The sequence below is a fragment of the Sodiomyces alkalinus genome (assembly GCF_003711515.1).
Source record: "Sodiomyces alkalinus F11 unplaced genomic scaffold SODALscaffold_2, whole genome shotgun sequence".
NCBI classification, from domain to species: Eukaryota; Fungi; Ascomycota; class Sordariomycetes; order Glomerellales; family Plectosphaerellaceae; genus Sodiomyces; species Sodiomyces alkalinus.
The window spans coordinates 4,446,687-4,467,299 of NW_021167080.1; the positions used below are offsets into that span (position 1 = coordinate 4,446,687).

At 54.0% G+C, this 20,613-nt stretch overlaps 9 protein-coding genes across 9 annotated transcripts in view; 5 read left to right on the forward strand and 4 right to left on the reverse strand.

The window, feature by feature from the left end:
- The window catches only part of SODALDRAFT_376889 (hypothetical protein), a gene marked incomplete at its 3' end in the record, with an annotated part of 863 nt that extends 437 nt beyond the window's left edge, over window positions 1-426 (forward strand). The window contains exon 2 of the mRNA XM_028614858.1: window positions 1-426. Within this exon, the coding sequence (XP_028468993.1) occupies window positions 1-426 (426 nt within the window).
- A 569-nt stretch (window positions 427-995) lies between these two features.
- SODALDRAFT_376890 (hypothetical protein) lies at window positions 996-6,601 on the reverse strand (the record flags this gene model as incomplete). The annotated part of the gene is made up of 14 exons (XM_028614859.1): window positions 996-1,132; window positions 1,191-1,220; window positions 1,316-1,391; window positions 1,479-1,597; window positions 1,661-3,664; window positions 3,789-4,062; window positions 4,144-4,400; window positions 5,015-5,087; window positions 5,123-5,179; window positions 5,936-5,993; window positions 6,076-6,089; window positions 6,186-6,236; window positions 6,304-6,416; window positions 6,488-6,601. The coding sequence occupies 14 exons, from the start codon at window positions 6,599-6,601 to the stop codon at window positions 1,121-1,123; spliced, it is 3,252 nt and encodes a 1,083-aa protein (XP_028468994.1). The 3' UTR covers window positions 996-1,120.
- Window positions 6,602-6,625: 24 nt separating this feature from the next.
- SODALDRAFT_322378 (hypothetical protein) lies at window positions 6,626-7,402 on the forward strand (the record flags this gene model as incomplete). Its single annotated transcript, XM_028609716.1, has 1 exon — window positions 6,626-7,402. The coding sequence occupies one exon, from the start codon at window positions 6,626-6,628 to the stop codon at window positions 7,400-7,402; it is 777 nt and encodes a 258-aa protein (XP_028468995.1).
- Window positions 7,403-8,227: 825 nt separating this feature from the next.
- On the reverse strand, window positions 8,228-9,473 carry SODALDRAFT_330903 (hypothetical protein). Its single transcript, XM_028611319.1, has 2 exons — window positions 9,041-9,473; window positions 8,228-8,924 (listed from the first exon to the last, which is right to left on the reverse strand). Exons 1-2 carry the CDS (start codon window positions 9,072-9,074, stop codon window positions 8,566-8,568), a joined length of 393 nt encoding a protein of 130 aa, XP_028468996.1. The 5' UTR covers window positions 9,075-9,473; the 3' UTR covers window positions 8,228-8,565.
- Window positions 9,474-9,750: 277 nt separating this feature from the next.
- SODALDRAFT_330904 (hypothetical protein) lies at window positions 9,751-11,046 on the forward strand. The gene is made up of 4 exons (XM_028611320.1): window positions 9,751-10,021; window positions 10,079-10,117; window positions 10,206-10,280; window positions 10,417-11,046. The coding sequence occupies exons 1-4, from the start codon at window positions 9,986-9,988 to the stop codon at window positions 10,771-10,773; spliced, it is 507 nt and encodes a 168-aa protein (XP_028468997.1). The 5' UTR covers window positions 9,751-9,985; the 3' UTR covers window positions 10,774-11,046.
- SODALDRAFT_357216 (hypothetical protein) lies at window positions 10,815-15,415 on the forward strand (the record flags this gene model as incomplete). The annotated part of the gene is made up of 12 exons (XM_028613978.1): window positions 10,815-11,095; window positions 11,210-11,243; window positions 11,332-11,482; window positions 11,600-11,743; window positions 11,800-11,907; window positions 12,685-12,715; window positions 13,000-13,080; window positions 13,171-13,199; window positions 13,404-13,489; window positions 13,574-13,896; window positions 13,965-14,081; window positions 14,155-15,415. The coding sequence occupies 12 exons, from the start codon at window positions 10,815-10,817 to the stop codon at window positions 15,413-15,415; spliced, it is 2,646 nt and encodes an 881-aa protein (XP_028468998.1).
- A 993-nt stretch (window positions 15,416-16,408) lies between these two features.
- SODALDRAFT_322382 (hypothetical protein) lies at window positions 16,409-18,333 on the reverse strand (the record flags this gene model as incomplete). Its single annotated transcript, XM_028609717.1, has 2 exons — window positions 16,409-17,104; window positions 17,194-18,333. The coding sequence occupies 2 exons, from the start codon at window positions 18,331-18,333 to the stop codon at window positions 16,409-16,411; spliced, it is 1,836 nt and encodes a 611-aa protein (XP_028468999.1).
- A 67-nt stretch (window positions 18,334-18,400) lies between these two features.
- On the forward strand, window positions 18,401-20,607 carry SODALDRAFT_376896 (hypothetical protein). The gene is made up of 8 exons (XM_028614860.1): window positions 18,401-18,893; window positions 18,964-19,075; window positions 19,171-19,223; window positions 19,500-19,586; window positions 19,646-19,710; window positions 19,789-19,907; window positions 19,970-20,049; window positions 20,124-20,607. The coding sequence occupies exons 1-8, from the start codon at window positions 18,885-18,887 to the stop codon at window positions 20,193-20,195; spliced, it is 597 nt and encodes a 198-aa protein (XP_028469000.1). The 5' UTR covers window positions 18,401-18,884; the 3' UTR covers window positions 20,196-20,607.
- The window catches only part of SODALDRAFT_113994 (hypothetical protein), an 835-nt gene continuing 824 nt past the window's right edge, over window positions 20,603-20,613 (reverse strand). Inside the window, exon 1 of the mRNA XM_028606575.1 lies at window positions 20,603-20,613. This exon is cut by the window's right edge and continues 824 nt beyond it. The gene's annotated coding sequence lies outside the window, so the exon portion shown is untranslated.

The following is a 20,613-nucleotide window of genomic DNA, read 5'->3' on the forward strand; positions in this document are numbered from 1 at the left end:
TTCAATGCCTGCGCGCACGACGACTGGGACTGCAAGTGCCACGGCGCCGAAGCCATCGCGACATGCTACAACAACTGCCCCAGCGACCCCCGCGCCAATGCCGCCAGGGGCCAGGTGACCATCCACTGCCAGAACGCCTCCATCCACGGCACCGCCGCCCGCCACGCCGCCACGGCCACGGCCGCCCCCACCGAGGCCAGCGAGTCGGCTGATGCTGCTACTGCTGCTACCCCGACCCCGACTGCCGCGTCCAACAACAACAACAACAACAACAACAACGCGGAGGAGGGAGACGACAGCGAGGCCTCCGCGAGCCGGGCCAGTGCCAGTGCTTCTGCGAGCGCTGCCGCCGATGAGGACCCCGATTCTGGTGTCGCCCGGCTCGCTCGCAATACCGGGGGCCTGCTCCTCGCCGTTGCTGGCGTTGTTGCTGTTACCCTGTAAAAATCTCCATGGGAGGACCTGGGTTGAATTAGTCGACCCGGATTGTGACCTCGCAACGGGAGAGTGAGACGATTCTGGAATGGGAGCTGGGTCGAAAGGATGCCAACACCTTTGTCGAAGTCTACTCTACATTTTCTTGTTCATCTGTCCTCGATCGAAGGTGGGAAGGCTGTGGATGGAGGTGAAGGAGACAAGGAGACAAACAGCACACATATGCAGCATGTATTATGTGCTGTTAACGGGCATATATAAGGTACCTAAGGTACTCCAAGAAGCCTGCCGGACTTTCGATTTGGAGATGGTGACCGCGGGATGTGAATTGGCTGAGTAATCAAGTCCTCACCGCTTTAGCGTGTTCGTCTTCCTAATCACGTAAATAATATACCAACGAAGTATCTCGAGTTCGACTCCCATCTGCCACGACTCGTACCATTGCCGTAATAGATGCAAAGGTTTCGGAGAACTACGAGGACGTCTTATTAGTTCATCCACCGACTAAAGCCACATGCTCTGCAAAACGTGGATTATTCCAGCTCCTATGCTTTCAGGTTGTTTGGATCGTGGTCTTGGGATTTTGGTGCTCTACTTTCCACGCGTAAAAGATGATGTAACTATACAAGCGCCGTTTCCATCTTTCAAATCGTTTGTTCCACCTTTGAACGGAAGCCCCAACTTCTCAATCTGAGTCCTTTCAGGGCTGTTGTGCAGGCCCTACTCTTGTCTTGTTCTTTCACATCAAGTGCCACAAATGCCAAACAGCGTCCATAGTCAATCGTCTACAGTCAAGACAATGAGCAAGGTGGAAGAAGAAAGAAGAAAAAAAAAGGCAAGAAAAGGACCCCGTCGCTCCCCAAGCCCCTATTCCCCAAACGCCATGTGATCTCCCAAATAAATGGACCAGAATGACCGGTGCACTCCTCTCGACGGAGCACGTTTCTTCGGACCAGCTCAACTGATCAGAATAATAAATAAAAAAAGAGTAGGGTGTGGACAATAAAGTAATGGCAATAAAATAGTATGCTGTAAAAAAACACCCCGTCGCCGAAGGAGAACAGAGAATCCAAGGCGTGGTGACGAAGTCGAGGTTCGTGACCTCATCGGATGATGGGATGTGTCGCTGAGCGAGTCGGCTCCTCCAAAAGGCCAGTGCGCACTGTATCGACGACCGCTTCTAGAGCTTTCTTCTCCGACCCCGTTTTTTCCCGTTGGTCTTTACCGGGTTGACCAAGGTGACGTGCTTGGTCTCCTCCTTCTTCAGCCGCATCGCCGTTCCAGAACCGACGCCGCCCGTGGTCCGGTGGTGACGTAGGGAGCGAGGAGGCTCGTGGTCTTCCTCAATGTTGATCTCGGCAACGTCTGACACAGACTCAGCCTCCAGGCCGTCACTGTCACTTGTCACCGACGATGCGTCATCCGACTCGTCGTACTCTCCGTCGTCGCTAACGAGCGAAGGGGCGTTGTTGCTGACCAAGGTATTCGGGCTCAAATTGGCGTCCATGTCTACATCTATATCATCGTCCGAGAGGACTATGGTCCCGGAGTCGCCTTCGTTGTCGGCAAGACTGATGGGCGGAGACGCAAAGCCGGTGCGTTGCGACCTACCCTTGCTGCTTGCCGGTCTTGTAGAACCACTCTGAGTGGCCGATGACAACGCTGTGCGCGCAGGTACCCGAATCGTGACAGGCGCTCGGGTGGTGGCAGGCGTCGTCACGGCAGAACTGTCGACGCTTGCTGCCGCGTTGTCTGTCTCTTCGCACTCATCCCCGGGGGGTGACATATCATCCAGAGATATCTTCTGCTTGGTTTCACTGACAAGATCAGCGAGATTGCCCTGGAATTTTCTCTTCCCCATCAGTCGAGAGAGATGGGGAGTTTGGGATGCCGAGACGAATTTGCTTTCAGTCTGGTTGGCCTCCTCGCTGGCAGCTGTGGGGATGTCTGCGACTCCCGGCAACTTGCCCTGATGGTACAGTTCAAGCGAGGCATCGATCCTCGACAGCAAAGCCAGATAAGCCTGCTGATCCGTGAGTTGCGGCTGGGCGAACGGATGCACGAGGCCTGACGGCTGTGTGTTTGAAGCAGCGCTCGTCGTTTCTCTCTCCTCGGCAACCACGCCACCGCTCCCGTCGACCTGGATGACATGGCCACAATGCACAGCAGCCTCTTCATGGCTCTTGAAATCACGGCGGTGTGCTATGCGACAATGGTTGATGAAGCCTTGGGTGCTAGAGAAGTTCTCCCGATGGCAATCTAGGCAGACGAGCTTCACCGTCTGACCGTCCGTACGTTTCAGGACACAAGGACCGGCCTTCTCTTTCGGTTGCGCATAGCCACTGGATAGAGACTGCAGCTTCTGACTAGACATACCCCTCGGGGGCCGTGTCCTGTTGCTGCTGCCGCCGGTGTCGACAGTGCTGTTCCTCGTCATGCGCCCCTCGGTCGAAGTCCTGGTACGACCAGTCACTGTTTCCGACAATGGGGGCCACTGGCATTGCATTCCATCAAATTTGGGGTCGGGAATAAGCCACTTGGCATAATGACGAGCGTAGGGCCCGTCAACAACGCCGAAGGGAGGCGCCCATTGGGGCACCAACTCATCAGGGGGATTCCGTAGCGCCGGGCCTTTCCCACTCGCAATCTCGAGCATCTGATCGGGAGTAGGGCAGGCGGTAGGATACGGGATGAGATGGCAGCGGCGCAGCTGCTCAAGGGCAACCTGGCACTTGGCTAGTTCCTGGTTGATAAGTCTCAACTCATTGTGCTTGAGCAGAATTTCGAGCCCGAACTGATATCGAATCGTGTCACGCGCCTTTTCCGTATCTATGGTTCCGTGAGGCAGCCCCGTCGAGGAGGCATCAGGACAGGAGTAAGGTACGGACATCTTCCTGGCGCTGAGCGCATCGACTCGAGCGCGTTTCGCGGCGGGCGATTCATCCAACTTCGCATCGGGATGCGACTCGTGGACTTTCCGTCGACACCTTTTTTGTGACCTCACCGGACTAGATGACGGAGGAGTGAAAGCAGGACGGCTGCCATCCGACAGCTGGATCGAGTCGGTGACCGACATGGGTTGGGCGTCCACGCCAAACTTGTCGCTTCCCCGTTCAGCGCCCCAGAAGCGAAAGGAGGTAAGCATGCTATGCTCCGAAGGCAAAGGGGGATGCGACAATGAGGGGGGGAGGTGGGGAGGTGTTGAACGGCCTGTGAGAGCCTCGCGATCCTATGCAAAGAGTCGCGGCGGCAAGACTAGCAAGTGACGCAGGAAGTAGTGGGAGTGTCGCGATCCGACTAAGAGACACGGGCTCGAACCACTACGGCAGATGGAGACGCGAAGGTGTCAAAACAATGTTCACGACCACCAGCCAAGAAACGAGGATATGAGACCAGAGGTGATGGAGATGGGCCGATCCGCAGCCGGAGCTGACGTAACCAAAGTGGGTGCGATGAGATCGCGGAGATGCAAGGTGTACGTCGCCAAAAGCTGAGGCCAAGTACTGCAACCCCAGTGGGAAGAATATAGTGGGCGGGCGAAAGCCGGCGGATTGGTGCGAATGACTCGGGTTGTGCCCAAAGGCGAGGCAGGTGAAACCAAGGATGCGACGGTCGCAGTTGCCGTAACTTGGGTGAGTGATGGGAAGAAAGAGAAGAAAAGGTGAGAAAATAAAATAGTAATAAAATTAACAAGAAGAATTAAAGGACGGAGTTCGCGTCGCGTTTGGTTGGTGTTGTTTTGCCGAAACGTCTGGCTGGTGGTTTAGGGAGAGATGGTTGGGGGGCGACGACGATGAGCAAAAAAAGAGCGGGATGAGAACAGGCAGCAACGGTTGGTGATGGGTAGCGTAGCGGGTGGCAAGGCCAAAGAAGGCGCCCGACCGTAGGCTTGAACCGAGTCGCGTAGGCGGTACTTGGATAAACACAAGCGGCAGGGTAGGATGAGCACGAAGACTAATGAAAGCCTCGATGCAATGGTGAAAACGGCGTGAGAAAAGGAATGCGCAATAATGATGATTAGGAGGCGATAGAGTCAATGTCGAGGAGGCAAAAGTTGAAAAGAAAAAAGTAAAGAGAAAAAGGGAGGGAAAGTGAAAAGGGAAGGGGGGGAGGAAAGCTGGATCCGAGTCGTGTTCCAAGCGTCCGTTTGTATCGTTTCGGGAAGGGGGGAGGGAAGATGGCGGAAGTGCGTGTGAGAGAATTGGTTCCAAGAAGGATGGCAAAAGGGGGGAGGATGAAAACATTCGAGGAGCAAGCCCAATGAATGGGGGCCGGTAGCTGTTCATTATGGCGGATGGTGTGCTGACGGGATCAGTGTACCTTATTATTGTCTGATTACTGACACCCTTCCAACCCCCAGACAGAAAGTCACTACGGCAGGGTACAGGCTACTGAGTACCTTTCGTACAGACAGATTATCGCGGTAAGTCAAGGAAGGTCAAGGAAGGCGCACCCATGGTCCTATGGTCCGAGATGTATCCGGATATACGGACGGTACCTATGGTAGTGTGAAGTACCCACCTGTATTTTAGGTAATGACTTTGAGTACGGATACTCTCAAAGTACTTCATCTTCTTACATTGTAGGCAGCTGCAGCTTGATCCAACTGGGCTGCCTTGCCAAGTTGGCGTGGGTGGGTACCCTCATCTACTCTACGAATGAGGTGGTCTGTGTGCACCTGCTGCACCTGCCAGAGGCGAGCTGGATCTCAAAGAACACCTTGAATCTTTCCCAGAGGCAGCTGCTTGTAAGGGGGCGGAGTGGATACCCCAGCATTTAGTGTGGGTAGAAATCGATCTGGTTGGTCGTCCGTTTCAATAGACCTGACAAGGGTGTAAATGGGAAAGACACGAGTGAGACGCAACACTCGGTGATCCTTCTTTAGAAAAGCAATGGGGCCGAATGATAAGGGGAATGTCCGGGCATCTTGGAAGCACAACGTACCTACTCAGTAACCCTAGACGTTGGGATACTAACTGGATTGTCCATGCCCGCAAAGCGCATTCCACTGATAAAAGTGAATACCGATACCCTTATGTACTATAGTAAGATATTCGAGCTCTGACAACCTACATTTTCAACTTGGATCTGGTCAAGTTACTAGATATTTAACGACGGTAATAGATAGGTATAGTGACCCGACAAAAATACAGAAGCACTGTACATAAGGTACTCATGATGCAGAGCGCTTCGGCCCTTTTGGTCACTAACTAAGGTATACCTATGCGACACTCATATGTTGGCCCCCAGTCCCGGGGATCTTCTGTATTAAGGAAAGCCAACCACGAATGTTGGGTCATTTTCTCCTCGTCTATGACTCTCTCTTTCTTTTCGTTTGTCTTTTGTTTCTCCCCGTCCCCAATGTAGGAGGGGTCACCTACGTAAACCCAAAAGGGTCTTCAGTTAGGTTGTACAAAGTGTGAACCGAACATTGGTATTTCAGAGAGCCCGCTGTTATATTGGATGGTTTCACCCTTCGTCTGCAACCAAGGAAGATCACTCTCGTGCAACAATGGGCCCGAGGGCGGGAAGATGGTTTGCCCGGAGCACATCGTAGCCTCAAACGCGTTATGCATGTGAATCCCGACGAGGAACAAATAGACGGGATATGATTGCCGCGAGTCCGCACCGCCCGCGTACAGTCCGCCTTATGTCTGACGATTCGGGCAACATGATGTTTTCAGTCCACACTCTTATCTTGCACAGAAAAGTAACAACAACAAGAAAAAGAAACAAAAGCGTTTCCGCACGCCTTGCGTAATGGGATGGACTTCAATAGCGTGGCTGCAGCCCAGACGCCGCTTCCAGCAACGATAGACGGTATACCAAGGGGCAGGTTCCTCTCTAAAGGAGGGTATCTACACGTACTGAGTATTTGCAGGACAACTGTCATAAAAAAACGCCTCCTTGCCCGGAAATCCCAATCTCCTGCACCCGGACCATCCGGATCGGTTCCGGTGTTCAAAGAAGCCCGGCGCCGACTGCGGGGCCAACAGAGAACTGAGGGAGCCAATGACATGCCTGGTTCTTGACCGTATAGTGTACAATGCACAAGTGTTTGTTGGTCCAAGCTCCAACCGTTATCCCAACCTCCAATCCTTGTGACGATTCGAATCTTCGCTTCACCGAAACGTGTCGCAATTTTCAACTCTATAATACCACGCATATCCCATGGCCTCAATTTTCTCGAATGGGTAAATCAGCAAGCCCCGAAAAGGGTAAACAAACCACCAAAAAGCGCAAAGCACCCTCATCTGCCACCATCTCCGCGATGCCAACCAAGAAGCTCAAACCTGCCGCGAGCGGCTTGTCCGAGGCGCCCCTCCCGCCACCGCCAGCTCCGATTCCCATTCCGACCCGGACCGCAGTCACAAACGCCCTGAGCGAAACACACCAGTCCGTTCTCGCCGTCCTAAAACCGAAATATGACGTTCTCCCAGCCCTCACCATCTCCTCGACCAAAATCCACAAGCGCGTCGTCCGCTCCCTGGATCATCTGCGCAGAGACACAGGCGACCCTCGACCCGCCGTCGTACTGCTCCACGCCCGGCCCCGGGAAGTCTGCAAGATGATCACCATTGCGGAGCAAGTGAAGCGGGCACTGCTCGCTGCGCCGGGCCCCGAGCCGGGGAGATGGTTCCAATACAACATGCTGTATGCAGTGCCGCCCAAGCGGAAGGCGCCCGACGTCGTAGACGAGACAGTATTGGGTGGACAGCGGGCCGGGGACGACGATCGCACAGAAGAACACGAGGACGGCAACGAGGAGGATGACGACGCCGACGATTACTTTGAAGCGTTGGATAGTCGGTTCCAGAAGGCCGTCGTCCCGGAGCGCTCGCGTCAGCATATGTCATTGAGCATATTCCTTTCCCGAGTGCCGATACCGGAATTGAAAAGCAGAGACGGCGTCTCTGTGCAAGTGAGCGAGGTACCAGGCGACCCAGGCAGGCAGGCCGAGGTATAACCTTGACCACGAACGCAAAGATTCCGCATGGGATTGATGGTTGTCACGGCGTTGGAGGGCATTTGTTTTGGCACAAGGGATGAAAAAGGCACATGAGAGGGACAGGCATTAATACCGTACATATATCTGGTGATGGTGGCGTCAGTGTACGATCTCGCGTGGAGGCCAGCTGGCTTCGGGCCCCGAAGGTTCGAAATATATATCTCGTCGGGCTAGTGAGCCCCGTGGGACTGACAGTTCTTCAGGCCGCTAGTAAGAGGTTAGATAGACCGGATGGAGGGGCATGCGTTGTCATGGCTTCGAAGTTGATCGCCCATCTCGGATATGCAGGACAGGACGCGATACTGTACTGGCAATCTGGGGATTGAACGCCAGCAAATGGAGGTGAGAAGAATACGTCTCTCGGACTAGCAACCCAGCTCCTCAACTATTAATCTCTCTACCTGACGACCACACCTCGAGCTCGCTAACACGCTGGACTTGCATGCTCAGGGACGAGTTACGAGTTGCCATTAGCGGATTGTTCCTCCATTATTGGGAAAAGTCATAAGCTTTGAAGACAGTCTTCTGAATAGGAGAATCAGCCTCCATTACTCTTTCACGGGTGATCAACATCGAGCTTCGTAGCTGGCGGACGTCTTTCCCCGCTCAAAAGTCAAGCCAAGCTGCACCGGAGCGTCCCATCTCAGGGTTCACTAGTTCGGGTGCTGTTGATGTAGGAGATTCACGTGGTTACTGACAGGCTGCTCTGACTGCAGCCATACACTCGCCTAGTATTTCCCAGTTACCATGATGGCAGGGTCACAATGTAGAAACAGAGAAGATCCAGTGGTGAAAAAGCTGCATTCGTAGCCCCGAAACCATACAAGTGAATCAGTTGCTCTATTGATGTGTTCCAGTTTGACACCGTATAACCTACAGCCAAATAATGCCCAAATACGCCCTAATCCGCCATAAGGATAGGATCAAGAGATCTTTGAAACGACGTGTTCCCTAGTATAGACCCCATTGAAAGCATCTTCCCCAAAAGCCCTTCCCCATCTCGCGCGGCATTCAGACCAGATCCAACCATATACAGCGAAAGGCCACAGAATATACGTCCCCGAGAGGAGGACAGGGAGCCCAGATAGCTTTTATATAAAAGGTGGTTTCGTATCTCGGTTTCAGTTCCCGTCGGCTCCCTTGGCCGAATAAGTTATTCTGAGCACAAAGTTGACGACAACGGCCAACAGAAGGATGATGGCCAAGAAGGTCGGACCGAAGCGGTCGTCGAAGCCGGCCTGGCCGCGGATCCGGATGGATTTGGCACGCCAGTGGTATGTCACGAGGGCATATATCATGGTCAGCATGGCGACGCCAGTGAAGAGGAAGGCGCTGATGAAGGCGGGGCGGTCGCCGAAGTTGAGCATGCCGATGGCGAGGGCGCCGAGGAGGACGGTGAAATTGAGCCAGGAGAGGAAGGTCCGCTCGTTGGCGAAGAAGACCTTGGGCTCCACGCGTGTCGGGAGGGCAATTCGCTTGCCTGGACGGGATTCTTGTTAGTATACCTTCGCGTGCGGGGGCCGTGGTTGATGTTGACAAAGATTGGTGAACAAGGGAGGTAGACGGAGGTCATAGGTCATAGGTCATAGGTCATACCTGGGGCGGTTTGGAGGAGAGGTTGACTCGACATTGTGGCCCTTGGACAAGTGACGACGAACGTATGGACGGCGAGGAGGTGATTTAGGCGTCGAGATAGGAGGGCGGAAGGCTACGGCTTTCGACTGCGTGGTTCGTTCGCTCTTCGCTGGTTCCGATACAGGGCCTCTCGGGATGCTGTCAAGTCACCACCAAAAACAACAAGAAGAAGAATAACAACAGACCCGCCAGCCAGTCAATTGAGGTAGCGTGCTATGTTGAAAGTTCACATTAACAATTAATCTGAGGGAAAACCGGGAGCGCGTATACGGCTTCAGATGAAAGCTATAGGAATTTGACCGTTGGCATAGAAAATTTTAGAACAGAGAAATACCGAAAGAGCAGCCTCGCCTCGTGTAGAGCTTCGAATCCCAGAATTCTTGCCCCGCTTGCATCACACTATCGGTAATACCTGTAATAATAACATAGCAAGGTGAGCGATTCCGATTCCGATCGAGCTGGGGCTCACGTGCCACAAGCGCCGAGTCTGGTTGGCTAGAGTCCTGTCCAGATTGCTCCGTAGTTTCCCCGGCAGTGGCAGAACGGCGAGTTACAAAAAGCGATAATGACTACTACGTAAATCATGTGACTTTGTGCTGACATAATGTACTTACTTGCAGGGAGTGCGGTTGCCCCGCGTACTGGAGATAACAGACGCGAAGTTTCCAAACAGAACCTGGAAGTTATTACGGATAAAGACGAGCGAAAACCAGATATTAATACCCAACCTTCCGATATCATCACTCCACGTAGTCTTGAAACAGGTGGTTCATTCCCCGACGAGATCGTTATTTTCCACCTTCTCTTCCTGGCGCTGATCCCATCGGTCAACGACGCATCACACAGGACCAGCACACAATCAATCTGTTTTCGGAGTTGCTATCGTCTGCATCGTCAACATCCAAAATGGCCGACAACACCGAGAAGACCGGCCCAACTCCCGTAAGGATTGCCTGTCGTCCAGTCCATTCTGACAGTTGACGCTGATAAGAAGATTAGCCCGTCTCCTTCACGAGACTTAAGCAGATTGCCACCGATGTATGTTCAGGGAATCTTTCTCTTTCACCTTTCACGTTCCTCCTCCTATCCCGTCCCCATCGGAGCTGACTGTTTGGTGTCATACCAGGCTTGCAACAGTGCAATCGGGAATGCTGAATATTACGACCACGCCAAAACCCTTGAGTGGAATAACACGATTATTGTAAAGCCCTCCTCTTTGCGGTCCCCTTTTCCATCTTGTTGACGTGTTCGAACGATGATCCCATTTTCACGTTGGGTGGGGGGGGGGGGGGGTGGAAAAAGCAGATGCACTAACGCGCTCTTTACTTTACGTACAGTCGACGATTCTCAAGGCCGTAATCTCCGAAGCCACCCCGGCCAACGGTTCATCGCCCGGATACAAGTTCGCATGCAACAGCACCATCGTGCAGCACCTGGTCCCGACGTCTGCGTTGAACAAGTCGAAGGGCACCGATGCCGCCATAGAAGAACCCCAGATCTCTACTAGTGAAGATCCGTCGTCCGGCACCGCAACGGCGACGGATGGCAAGCCTCACGTCGGACGACGAGGCATGCATTCTGCAACCGGTGCTTATTGGGACGAGAAAAAGGATGGCATGTGGTCGTACAAATACGACGGAGGCGAATCCAAGGGTATGGACGTGGTCGTCATGCTTATCTGGATTGCGATCTGAGCCCATGCGACGCGAGCCCCATCGCTTCCCCACTTTGATTCATGCCGCGCCACTCGTTGTCGGAGGAGTATATTGCGGCCTGTATTGCTTTGTCAACTCCACGCATGCGTACACTCTTCCTCTCAGGACGTGGCCATGTGTCCCATGCTATTGAGGTGGAAGCTATGGTTGTGAAAAACTGGCCTCTCAAGGCAGAGTCGGAACGGCTGTTCTGGATGAAAAGGGTTCCAGTCGGCCTGAGTTCAGCCGGGTCCGTGTCTGCGTCGGGCAGACTTTTTTTTCATCTTCACGAGGTTTGCTTGATCGTCGTTCACAGCTTGGAGTTTGTGGTCGTCCTTAGTAATAATGGAATGCGCCGAGTTTTTCCATCTTCACATTCTGTACCCTATCGAGGGAACAAAGGACACCCCACGGGACGAGGGCTGTGAAAGGAAAGTCGATCCGCCCTGGAGAAGACCAAACTGGGGCGTGTATGACAACTTAACCGTGCCAATTACATTCGTTGATGTTTCCCCCTTGTCCCCGATTTACGTGTCTTGACATCCACAATTACGGCAGGTAGGGTCCAACATCGTTGGGTTACAATTCTTCGCGTATGTACCCGGCCGTGGCATTGCGACCACAAAGGGAAATCCGGCTTGGCAGCAGGAGATCCGGAACCCCCTCGACGGCGACAATAGTGATGTCATGGTGGAGAATTCAATATCTCGTACTTCTGACTTGAGGGCACATTTACACTACACGTACTGTCAACGATTGACAAGGCGAGAGGGAAGAACGGTAGGTACATGTACAGTGTAGAATCGAAGGAGAATTATGTGGTCAGAGGTGGAGCTGGTTGGCGTCACAGGATCATCAGGTTCTCCATATATCGAGAAAGATACGGAGGAGGAGAAGATGAAGAGAAAAGAAGGGGGGGAGATGGTTGAGAGAACGAGGGGGAAAGACTCGAAGAGCCCAGAAGCCTTATGTGTTTGTTGCTTTACGTTACAAGGGGTTCCTAAGGGCTGTGTTGCAGGATCACAGGCTGGCAACAGGCTGGCAACAGGCTGGCAACAGGCCGAGACCTGATTTACCGGCTTATCCAGGATCGACGCAGCGAGTCGAAACCGCGCCGGGGCGGGATCGAGACAGGTGGTTCGGTCGGGAGGATTAACGGTGTTATCGGATTTCGTAACAGTTGAGGATCGGACATCCGGGGGTGGGGCTGTACTCCGTCCGCCGTACTCGATCCGGAGTGGAAATTGCTGATCAGGGTCTTGACTCGAAGTGCCAAAGTGCTACTTCGTAAGGGAGGCACTGTACGTACCTGACTTTGCTATTGCCTCATACCTCGTACCTCCTACGACGTCCCGGGGATCCATTGGGCAAAACCTCTCGATATACGGAAGGCCCGTATGCCGTATGCTGTAACGTCTTCAAGCTGGAAAGGTGGTCTACCTGGTCTCGAGTATCGAGGTTAAAAAATACCGACATCCTCGGTACCTACTGAGTATCACTTGCTACCTTAGATGACCTACCTTGCCTCGGTACCTAGGTAGGTATCTACCTAGGTACCTACCAACTGATTACTTCGTCCTTCGTACTTCCTCGCCTTAGGAAGACAACCTAGAGAGGGATACCTTAGACTAAGGTACCTCATAGTCCTTCGGGTTGAGGAAGGAGGAACCCAAGGTAATCACCCACATGCCTGTGTTTTGTGGCTGGTTCGTGTAACGGTGCAATGGTGCTTCTAGTCCGTACACGTGTAGTCCGGGCCTTAGCTCCGGGACAATAAAAAGAAACGCCTTCTTCCATCTTCTGCAACCTACAACGTACGACATACTCCATACTAGACCGTCCTTCATCACCATCTTCTCAACCCAACTCGGTACGAAGCACGAAGCACGAACCACGAACCACACGTGTTAGCCATGCATAGCACCATCAAAGTCTCAGTTCTGTGTGGGTGGAATCTACCCGAAGCGTACCTACGTGTGATTCACTATTTCCATGAGTGTATCCGTGCTGGAACTCAGAAGACAAACCGGCGACCACTAAGAATAACTAGCCTCATGTTCGGAGTTCCCCATTGATCTGCATTAACCCCATTCTCCTTAGTGCCTCCAACTTTTTTAACGCCTTCTACGCCTTGTACGGAAACCGGTACACCCTACGCTAATTATTCGTACCTCGTTCCTTGTCCGTCCTTTCAGGCTTTTAGACCTGACCTGCCCGTCTCCTGAGATGGATCTTCCCCCGTCCTTCTGAGAGGGGCCTGAACACCCCGCAATTATACCCACGCCACGAACCAAGTGGCAAGGTCTTGTTCGCCATCATTCCCTAGTACCTATGGAGTAATAGGAAAAATCAACTCTACCGTGTGTAACGCTCTCATTTCTCCCCACCTTTCTGAAGAGCACGCACGGCGATGACGCCAGCCGAGAGTTGAAGACCAAAAAAAAAAAGATATCCGACGTGATCTGGACATGGATTAGGTATCGACTCGATCGCGACGCGTTCGTTCTCTTCTGTCCCGGCGGCTGATTAATAATATCAATGCACGCCTACAGTGTACTTGGGGCTAACCAACTATACATATGGCAGTGGACGTAGGAGCTTATCAAACCCCCCTGGTCGACTTCACCCAGTCCCGACGCCTGACCATGCCGAGACCTTTTTCACCCTCCCCTTTGACCATGGGATCCACCTACGGTTCTCTGCCACGATAGCCGGGGTGGGCTAGCCCAGCTATCGTGGGTCGAAAGAAGATGCCCGAGTCCAGTCGGCCCCGGCCCAGGGGCCTGCCTGTGCCCCATAGTATTGTGTGCGAAGTGTGGGAGAAGGAAGGGAAGACACCGCTGGTTTGTCTGCCACACCCAACACCACCACCAATGCTTCTTTTCCACCTTCCGAATTTTTCCTTCCCTCCTCTTCGCCTCCTACTTGTCTACTGTCCAGCAGTACTCGATATCCCCGTTGCGCTCTCGGTCCGCTGTCCGCTGTCGCTGTCCATTACCCGCTGCTCGTGGTCTTCTGCTGTTCTCCAACGCATAAATATCCTTCACCCCGGTCCACTGTTCTCTCTGGCCCCCTCCTTGCTTGTGTCTTCATCCCGACAGGAACCAAAAAACCTACCCCGCGGTTTGTCTGGTTACATGATCTCGCTATTGAGGATTCTTCATCACTATACATACATAAGGCGACCGTAGCGTCAAACCGGCGACGCACTTCTCGACATACTCGGCTAGACATTTCACGAAGAACGAGCTTCGGATCTCGGTTGGGCCTAGCTTCTGCGTGTCGTCGGGACATCCCCTGATCACAACGTCGACCTTTTCATACCTACACGATATCAAGGCTCCGCGACCTCCCCTCCCCCCTTAACTGGTTTGCTATCAGGGTGCGCGCCAGTCATTTACGAACGGGGGGAATAAAAGAACGGAAGCGAACGGAAGCCATTCGCCTCGACCTCTCTGTACAGCGTCATATCGTCCCATCACGTCTGCCCACCGCCACCATGGTTGAAGTTCTGCCCTCCGCCCTCTCACACCATGGCAGCGCCTCGAATCACCGGGACATCCCCGTCACAGATGTGTCCCGCGTTGCCGCTGCCACCGTGGCAGCCCGTGTGCTGCTGGGTGCCAGCGTCGCCTCTCGCCCGGAAAATAAGATGATGACCCGCGAGGAGCATATCGCCATGATGAACGAGTTGAACAAGAAGCGCGCTGGCTGGCGGACGCCCCGTCGCGGCTGGTCCTCCACCGACTGCCCCGTCGTCGGGCCCACCCCGCTCTCGAACATCTCTGCTGCCGCCTCGTCCCCCTTGGCACAGGTTAATAATAATCATCACCATGAACCCGTTGAGCGGTCGTACCGCCCTATTCCCGACCGGGCTCCTCCAGCAGCAGTCCGACAGCCGACTCTTCAGAAGCCGGTCGAACCAGAGCCTGCAGCCCCAACCGGGCCACAGGCTCGGCCTAAGCCGCCCCCTCCCCGGCGTTCGTACTCCGTCATGGACTACGAACCACCCTCGCCGACGCACCGTCCCTCGTCTCGCATGGTCATCACCGATCTCCCCTCCGAGATCCATTATGCCGTCTTTGACTTCCTCGACCCCATCGACAGCACCTGTCTCGGTCTCACCAACAAGCACTTCTACGCCATCCACCGCCGTATGCACGGTTCTGTCCCTCTGTCCTCGCGCCGCGAGGGCCCCAACGACTTGGAGTGGGCCTGGCGCGGCGCCGGACCCCTCGTCCACGGCAAGGCGGCGGGAGGAGCGCACACGCATACCAGCACCAGCACCAGCACCAGCACCAGCACCAGCACCAGCACCACCAGCACCAGCACTACCGCCGCCGCCGCGGCCGGCGCCCAGGACGAGGCCGCCCGCGAGCGCCTGCGTGTCAGGGGCCAGGTCTACTGTCGCAAGTGCGGCATCTCGCGGTGCGAACTTCACCGGCACCTCCGAGAATGGGTGGCCGCCGCCGGCAAGCCCTACGAGTACTGCGCCGTGACTGCCAAGTACGGTCCGCCTGCGCCCGAGGACGCGAAGGAGTTCTGTCATCTCAAGAGCCCGAAGCGGCCTCATCGCTGCGGCAGACACTCGCCTAAGGGTACGGGGGCGCTGACTCCTCAGGAGCAACAGGCCAAGGCATAGATCTGAACATGGCCGTCCTTTACGAAGGATTCGCGTCAGTGTTCAGATGTCGAAACACACACACACACATATATATGTGCCGTTGATATTTGAATAATCAGTTTCCGGTCTATAATTGAGCGAGGAGTTCAGGAGAGGAGGGGTTTGCCTTATAAGGTACACAACATAACACAATAACTTGATAGATGTCTTGTGCATATCAGCAACCATTTAAACCGGGTTTATATTAGACCTTGTCCTCAGAACAATTGCCTTCTTTGACGCTCATTGCTTTTTCTACAGTGTTCTCCCCCTGCGCCCCTCCTCATCGTGACAGGTGACCCACAGGTGGCATTACTTACCTGAAACCAACAAACCAGCAGCCAGGCCAGCTATGTACGGTGTAGAACCTCCTTTGCCTGTTGTAGATTTCCAGTTCCCCGTGGTTGGGTGCCACCACGCCGGATCATGTCTCGGCTTGTACGCTGAATGAGAAAAAGTTATTCATGGGCAAACGAATCCAAGATTCACCGGCTTGATACAAGTCTCCAAGGGCACCCAATTTCGACCCGAGGCACGGGGTATCCGAGGCTCAAGACGAAGGAATGCAATGTGGCACACCAGATCGTATATCTTCTGGCAGAACCGCCAGATATCCTCTTCGGCTCTGACTATCGGGCTCTATTATCCCGTCTCCTCTTTGTATGCGGAGGCTGTACACAAAGCATGGAAGATACACCCTCATGTAGAGGGAGAAATGAAAAGCCACCAACGAACGCCAACCCATCCGCCGTGGATCAAGTGCAAGCCGACCGTTCGGTCTCTATTTGGAGTCCGGTCCCGTAATGTCCAACCAGTGGTGAAGCCCCAGACGCCTCCTAATTTTGCGCCCAACCAACGGGCAAAGGCCAAAAAAAAAAGAGAAAAAAAAAAACGAAGAAGAAAAAAAAAGAACAAAGCAAAATGATTACCCGCTTGTTCTCGGCGGTGGTTTTCGTCCCACTGTGGCCAATGTTATAGTTTGTCGGGCACCTTCCATTTGGGCTCGCGACACTCTCCCTTCGCGGCAATCCAGTCGCTAATTCCTTGGAGATGCCACCCACTTTGCCAAACGTCCTCGAGCTTGTCCGGCAAGTGTGCCTTGGCGTCCCGTCGGGGCACTCCCAACTTGAAGCTGCGGCTCGTACAACAAACGCCTTTGTGGTATCGGTACTGGAAACATTTCCTATCGAGAGGGTGAATCCGCGGTCTCGGTGGCTCGATGGAGTCTCTGGGCTCGAGTGTTCCTTTCTGCTGTGCCCCAGGGTCATTGCTGTTAACCAAGCTCGGGCTTCCGCTGGCACCCGCTGCCTCGCCCTCTGTCGGATTGTTCCGGGGCGCTGAGTTCGCATCCTGGTCGCCATGGAGTCCATGCTGTTGCGTCCATATATCTGGGTTCTCGGCCTCGTTTTCTACAGGATCGACCGGCAAGCCTTCGTATTCGCAGACTTTGGCACAATGTGCGACGGATTTATGTGCTTCCTTCTCGATACGGTTCAAGTCCGACCGCTTCTTCTGACGGCGTTTCATCTTGTCGTCGAGGTGGTTGAAGATGGCTGGGTCGGGATCAATGTAGCAAACGTCGTCGGAGAGGTTGTCCCAGTGGGCTCTATAGTTGATCATCTTGTTGGCGATGAAAGCATAGTAGAGGTCCTTCATGAGAATGGTGCTCTAGAGGACGCGCATAAGAAGTGATGTTAGACAAGTTTTTATCCTGAAAGCGGAGTTGTCATGTATTGAGAACGGCTCTCCTCACTTACGTTATCTAGGCGCGTCTGTTCATACTGCCAAAGGGCACTAATATCCTCCGGCTCCATGTGGTGCATGGAGAGGACGGGGTCGCACCAATGGGTATGACCATAGGGAAAGGTGGCGGGCTTTTCTCCATTGAACATGGGGTGGACGTGCTGAACCTTCACTCGCAGGCGTTCGAGGATGGCCTTTGCGAGCATCTGGTCACCGCAGCAGTGGCCACGGGCCTTGATGTCGTAGACGTTAGGCAGGTTCCTGGATGACTCGGTATCAGCGCCCACGAGATCGCGGACGAGCGCACCGCTGAGAAGATAGCCACTACCGCCGTGGGCGAAGGGGATGCCGGCCAGCATGGCGGCGCTGCCGATGTAGGCGGGCTCGACGAGAGGATCAGAGACGGGGGGCCGGTCGCGCAGCCAATGGACCAAGTTGGGCCAGACGAAGTAAGTGTCGGCCTCGCCAAAGAGGTACCAGGACTGGTTAGGGCGCATCTCCCAAGTACGCTGGAGGATGTGGAGGAACTTGTACTTGTCGAGGGCCCAGGCGGCACGACCAACCTGACCATGGAAAGTCTTGAGGCAGGTCTTCTGATCCAAGGGGCACTCGGCTTGGGCGCGGTAGAGGTCGAAGTCGGTGAAGTGGGCCTTCACGGCGTCGGAGACGCCTTCGAGGGCGTCGTGGATGTGCCAACGGCCCAGCTGCTGTTCACGGTCGGAGAAGACGAGGAAGTCAGGGAGGCACTGAAGATTGGTGATGAGTTGCGTGGGCAGCTTGTCGAAGACCTCGGTGGCGCCGGTCTTCAAGACGAGAAGAATGCCGTCGGTATTGGGGAAGTCGCGACAAGGGTTGGTGGCATAGTCGAAATCTTTGGCGACACGATCCTCCGTGCCCTTCTGGTAGAGGGTATTGTTGTGAAGGAGACTGGCGCGGAAGAACGAGTCGATGCGATCGGAGATGCTGTCCGATGCACCGGGTATTGTCCGCTGGGGGAACTGGGCCTCGCTATAGAAGAGGTAGACGAGAAAGCAGGACACGGTGATGAAGAGGATAGGGCGCAAGGAGCGGCGGTAGTAGGGGTTTCCAAGCAGACGCGGGCTCACCCGAGGAGACGGGGGCTTCAGGGGGGGAGCGAGGGCGTCTGACGGCATCGGGTAATTTGAGATGGCGACTGTCAGACGGGCTTGGCTGTCTGTCGTAGTTGGGGGTGGAAGGGGGGGGGGTGTGTGTGTTTGGGGCTTGGCGTGGATCAAAGAGGAAGGAAATATAAAAGCCAGTAGGAATACATAAACCGGGTATGGAAAACACGAAGAGAGTTCTGGCGACGGGAGAGAATGGAGGATGCCAGTCAAGATGGTCGAAGCCAAGCCTGGATGACGGTAGATACAAGTATTAAAGAAGGAAAGGAAAATATAAAAATAAAACGTAGGGATAGATGGATTGTATGTGCGTGCAGGCCGAGACGTTCAAACGGGGATTAGACAACTCCCGGACATTGGCGAAAAAGTCGGGGAGTCAAAGTTTAGGGGAGGAAATTTGGGAGGAGGGAGATAGCAGTGGTTACCCCGGGGGGGCAGCAGGGAAAAAAAAAAGGATTGAAGCCGGGAGGGACGATCATGGACAGATAGAGAGTAGATGAATTGGAGGCGGGGGTCCGGGCAGGAGGGGGGTAGCAGTTAGTCAATGGGTAGAAATCCAGGTCATGGATGAGGTGCGAGCTAGGGGAATGAGAACGAGTAAGATGTAAGACGCGGCTTTAGAGTGCAAAGGCGAGTGGGCAGTCGAAGAAGTCGAAGCGTCGTCGAAGGCTGCGGATATCGGGAGACGAGACGGGAGATGGCAGCACCGGGACTTGGAACATCGAGCGACCGGTCGATGGGTCGATAGGACCTTGTGTGTCCACTGTTCTGCGCCCTGTCGTCTTGTTTCGTCTCGTTTCGTCTGGAGCTTTCTTCCCTTTCTCTGTTCCCCTTCTGGGTTGTGGGTAGTGGGTAGTGGGGAGCTGGTGACGCGGGGCCCGACGAAGGAAATCGATGTATCTGTATGTATACGTAAGGTAGGTCGGTCGAGCTGACCACCAAAAGAAGTAGGCGGAGAAGAAGAAAAGCTAGGTGAGTCGAGACTGAATGAAATTAATGTGATGATGCTACGTTGTTAAGCAGACAAAGCGTAAGGTAGGGAATGTATGAATAACGAGTTGAGAGCGGGGGGGAATAATGCGAATGCGAATGTGAGGGTGGAAGTGAAGGGACGCAGAAATAATAGAGAGATAACTGAATGTAACAATTTCTCCCTTGGTTCTTCCTGTGACTACCAGAGAACCCCTAGACATCACCACCAGACACCAGACGCGTTTACGAGTCTACGAATGAGCGGGTCCACCCCTGACTGCCGATCTTGGCCCGTGATGACGTAGAAGGTAATTACATACCTTACGGACTCGAGAAGGAACGAACCATCCAGACTTCCGTCGCACTAACCTCAGGCCAGCAACCTATTAAAGGCGGGGCCATGCAGGTTTCGCTCAGGTTGTGCTTTCCCTTTGGATTTCAGAACTCGGTAGTACCTTAGTGTACAAAGTTCGTAACTACCTACCCTACACGTAGAGTAAATGATGGCCCCGAGATCAAGTCTCTTGATGTCGCCTGGACCGCGTTGTCGTATAAGGTACGAGCAGGTCACCCCATTCCGCCATTCCGGAACCCATTTTTCATCTTGTTCCAATGTCACATCGTCACACCATCACACCGTCACGCCGTCTACGGGGATATGCAAACAAGCAGGTAGGCACCCGGGCTTATCAACTCCGCAAGAATGAACCGATCAGCCAACCCATCGGCCTCAATGCCCGGTTGGAACAGTTCAAAGTACGTGAATATCTATGTCCCGAACCGAAAGCCAACCATAAAATAAGGTAAGGCGCACGGTGTTGCCGGACCAGACACTTTCCCTACTCCGTACTGCGTACTGCGTGCGTGCCTTGGACACAAACGGTTTGAAACGCTCCCGGTGATCAAAATGCGTAGATCACATCAAACAATCCGCCGGGACCACGGATTGACCACGGATTGATCCAGGCAATCAATCCGGTTGATACGTTTCGTCGTTGCGGCTCAGACACCGTTTCGCCGCCCCTTTTCCCGTCCCTCCGTCGTACATGTACTACCACCACCACTGTACTGTACCTTACCTTATGTATTCGTACACCCGCCCATGACGGAGGCAGCCAAACCTGGAGACGGTCAAGGTCCCACGGCAGTTCATCGAGTTCGTTTTGTCCCTCGAGGGTCTTGGCCCCCGGGAGGTCCCAAGATTCCAGACCCATCCCAAAAGGCTTGATTTGACCCCTGCCTCGGAATAGGCGCCAATTCATCATGATCTGCGCCATCAACACAATGTGAACAACGAACGCGAATCAATTGATTGCAAAA

Coding starts and splice junctions, on each gene's coding strand:
- SODALDRAFT_376896 (XM_028614860.1), top strand. Junction 19,076..19,170: donor CGATGGGTCGATAGGACCTT/GTGTGTCCACTG, acceptor GGTTGTGGGTAG/TGGGTAGTGGGGAGCTGGTG. Junction 19,224..19,499: donor CGAAGGAAATCGATGTATCT/GTATGTATACGT, acceptor TGTGACTACCAG/AGAACCCCTAGACATCACCA.
- SODALDRAFT_330904 (XM_028611320.1), top strand. CDS start 9,986: ATGGCCGACAACACCGAGAAGACCGGCCCAACTCCC. Junction 10,022..10,078: donor AGAAGACCGGCCCAACTCCC/GTAAGGATTGCC, acceptor TAAGAAGATTAG/CCCGTCTCCTTCACGAGACT. Junction 10,118..10,205: donor TTAAGCAGATTGCCACCGAT/GTATGTTCAGGG, acceptor GTGTCATACCAG/GCTTGCAACAGTGCAATCGG.
- SODALDRAFT_330903 (XM_028611319.1), bottom strand. CDS start 9,074: ATGTCGAGTCAACCTCTCCTCCAAACCGCCCCAG. Junction 8,925..9,040: donor TCTCCTCCAAACCGCCCCAG/GTATGACCTATG, acceptor AATCCCGTCCAG/GCAAGCGAATTGCCCTCCCG.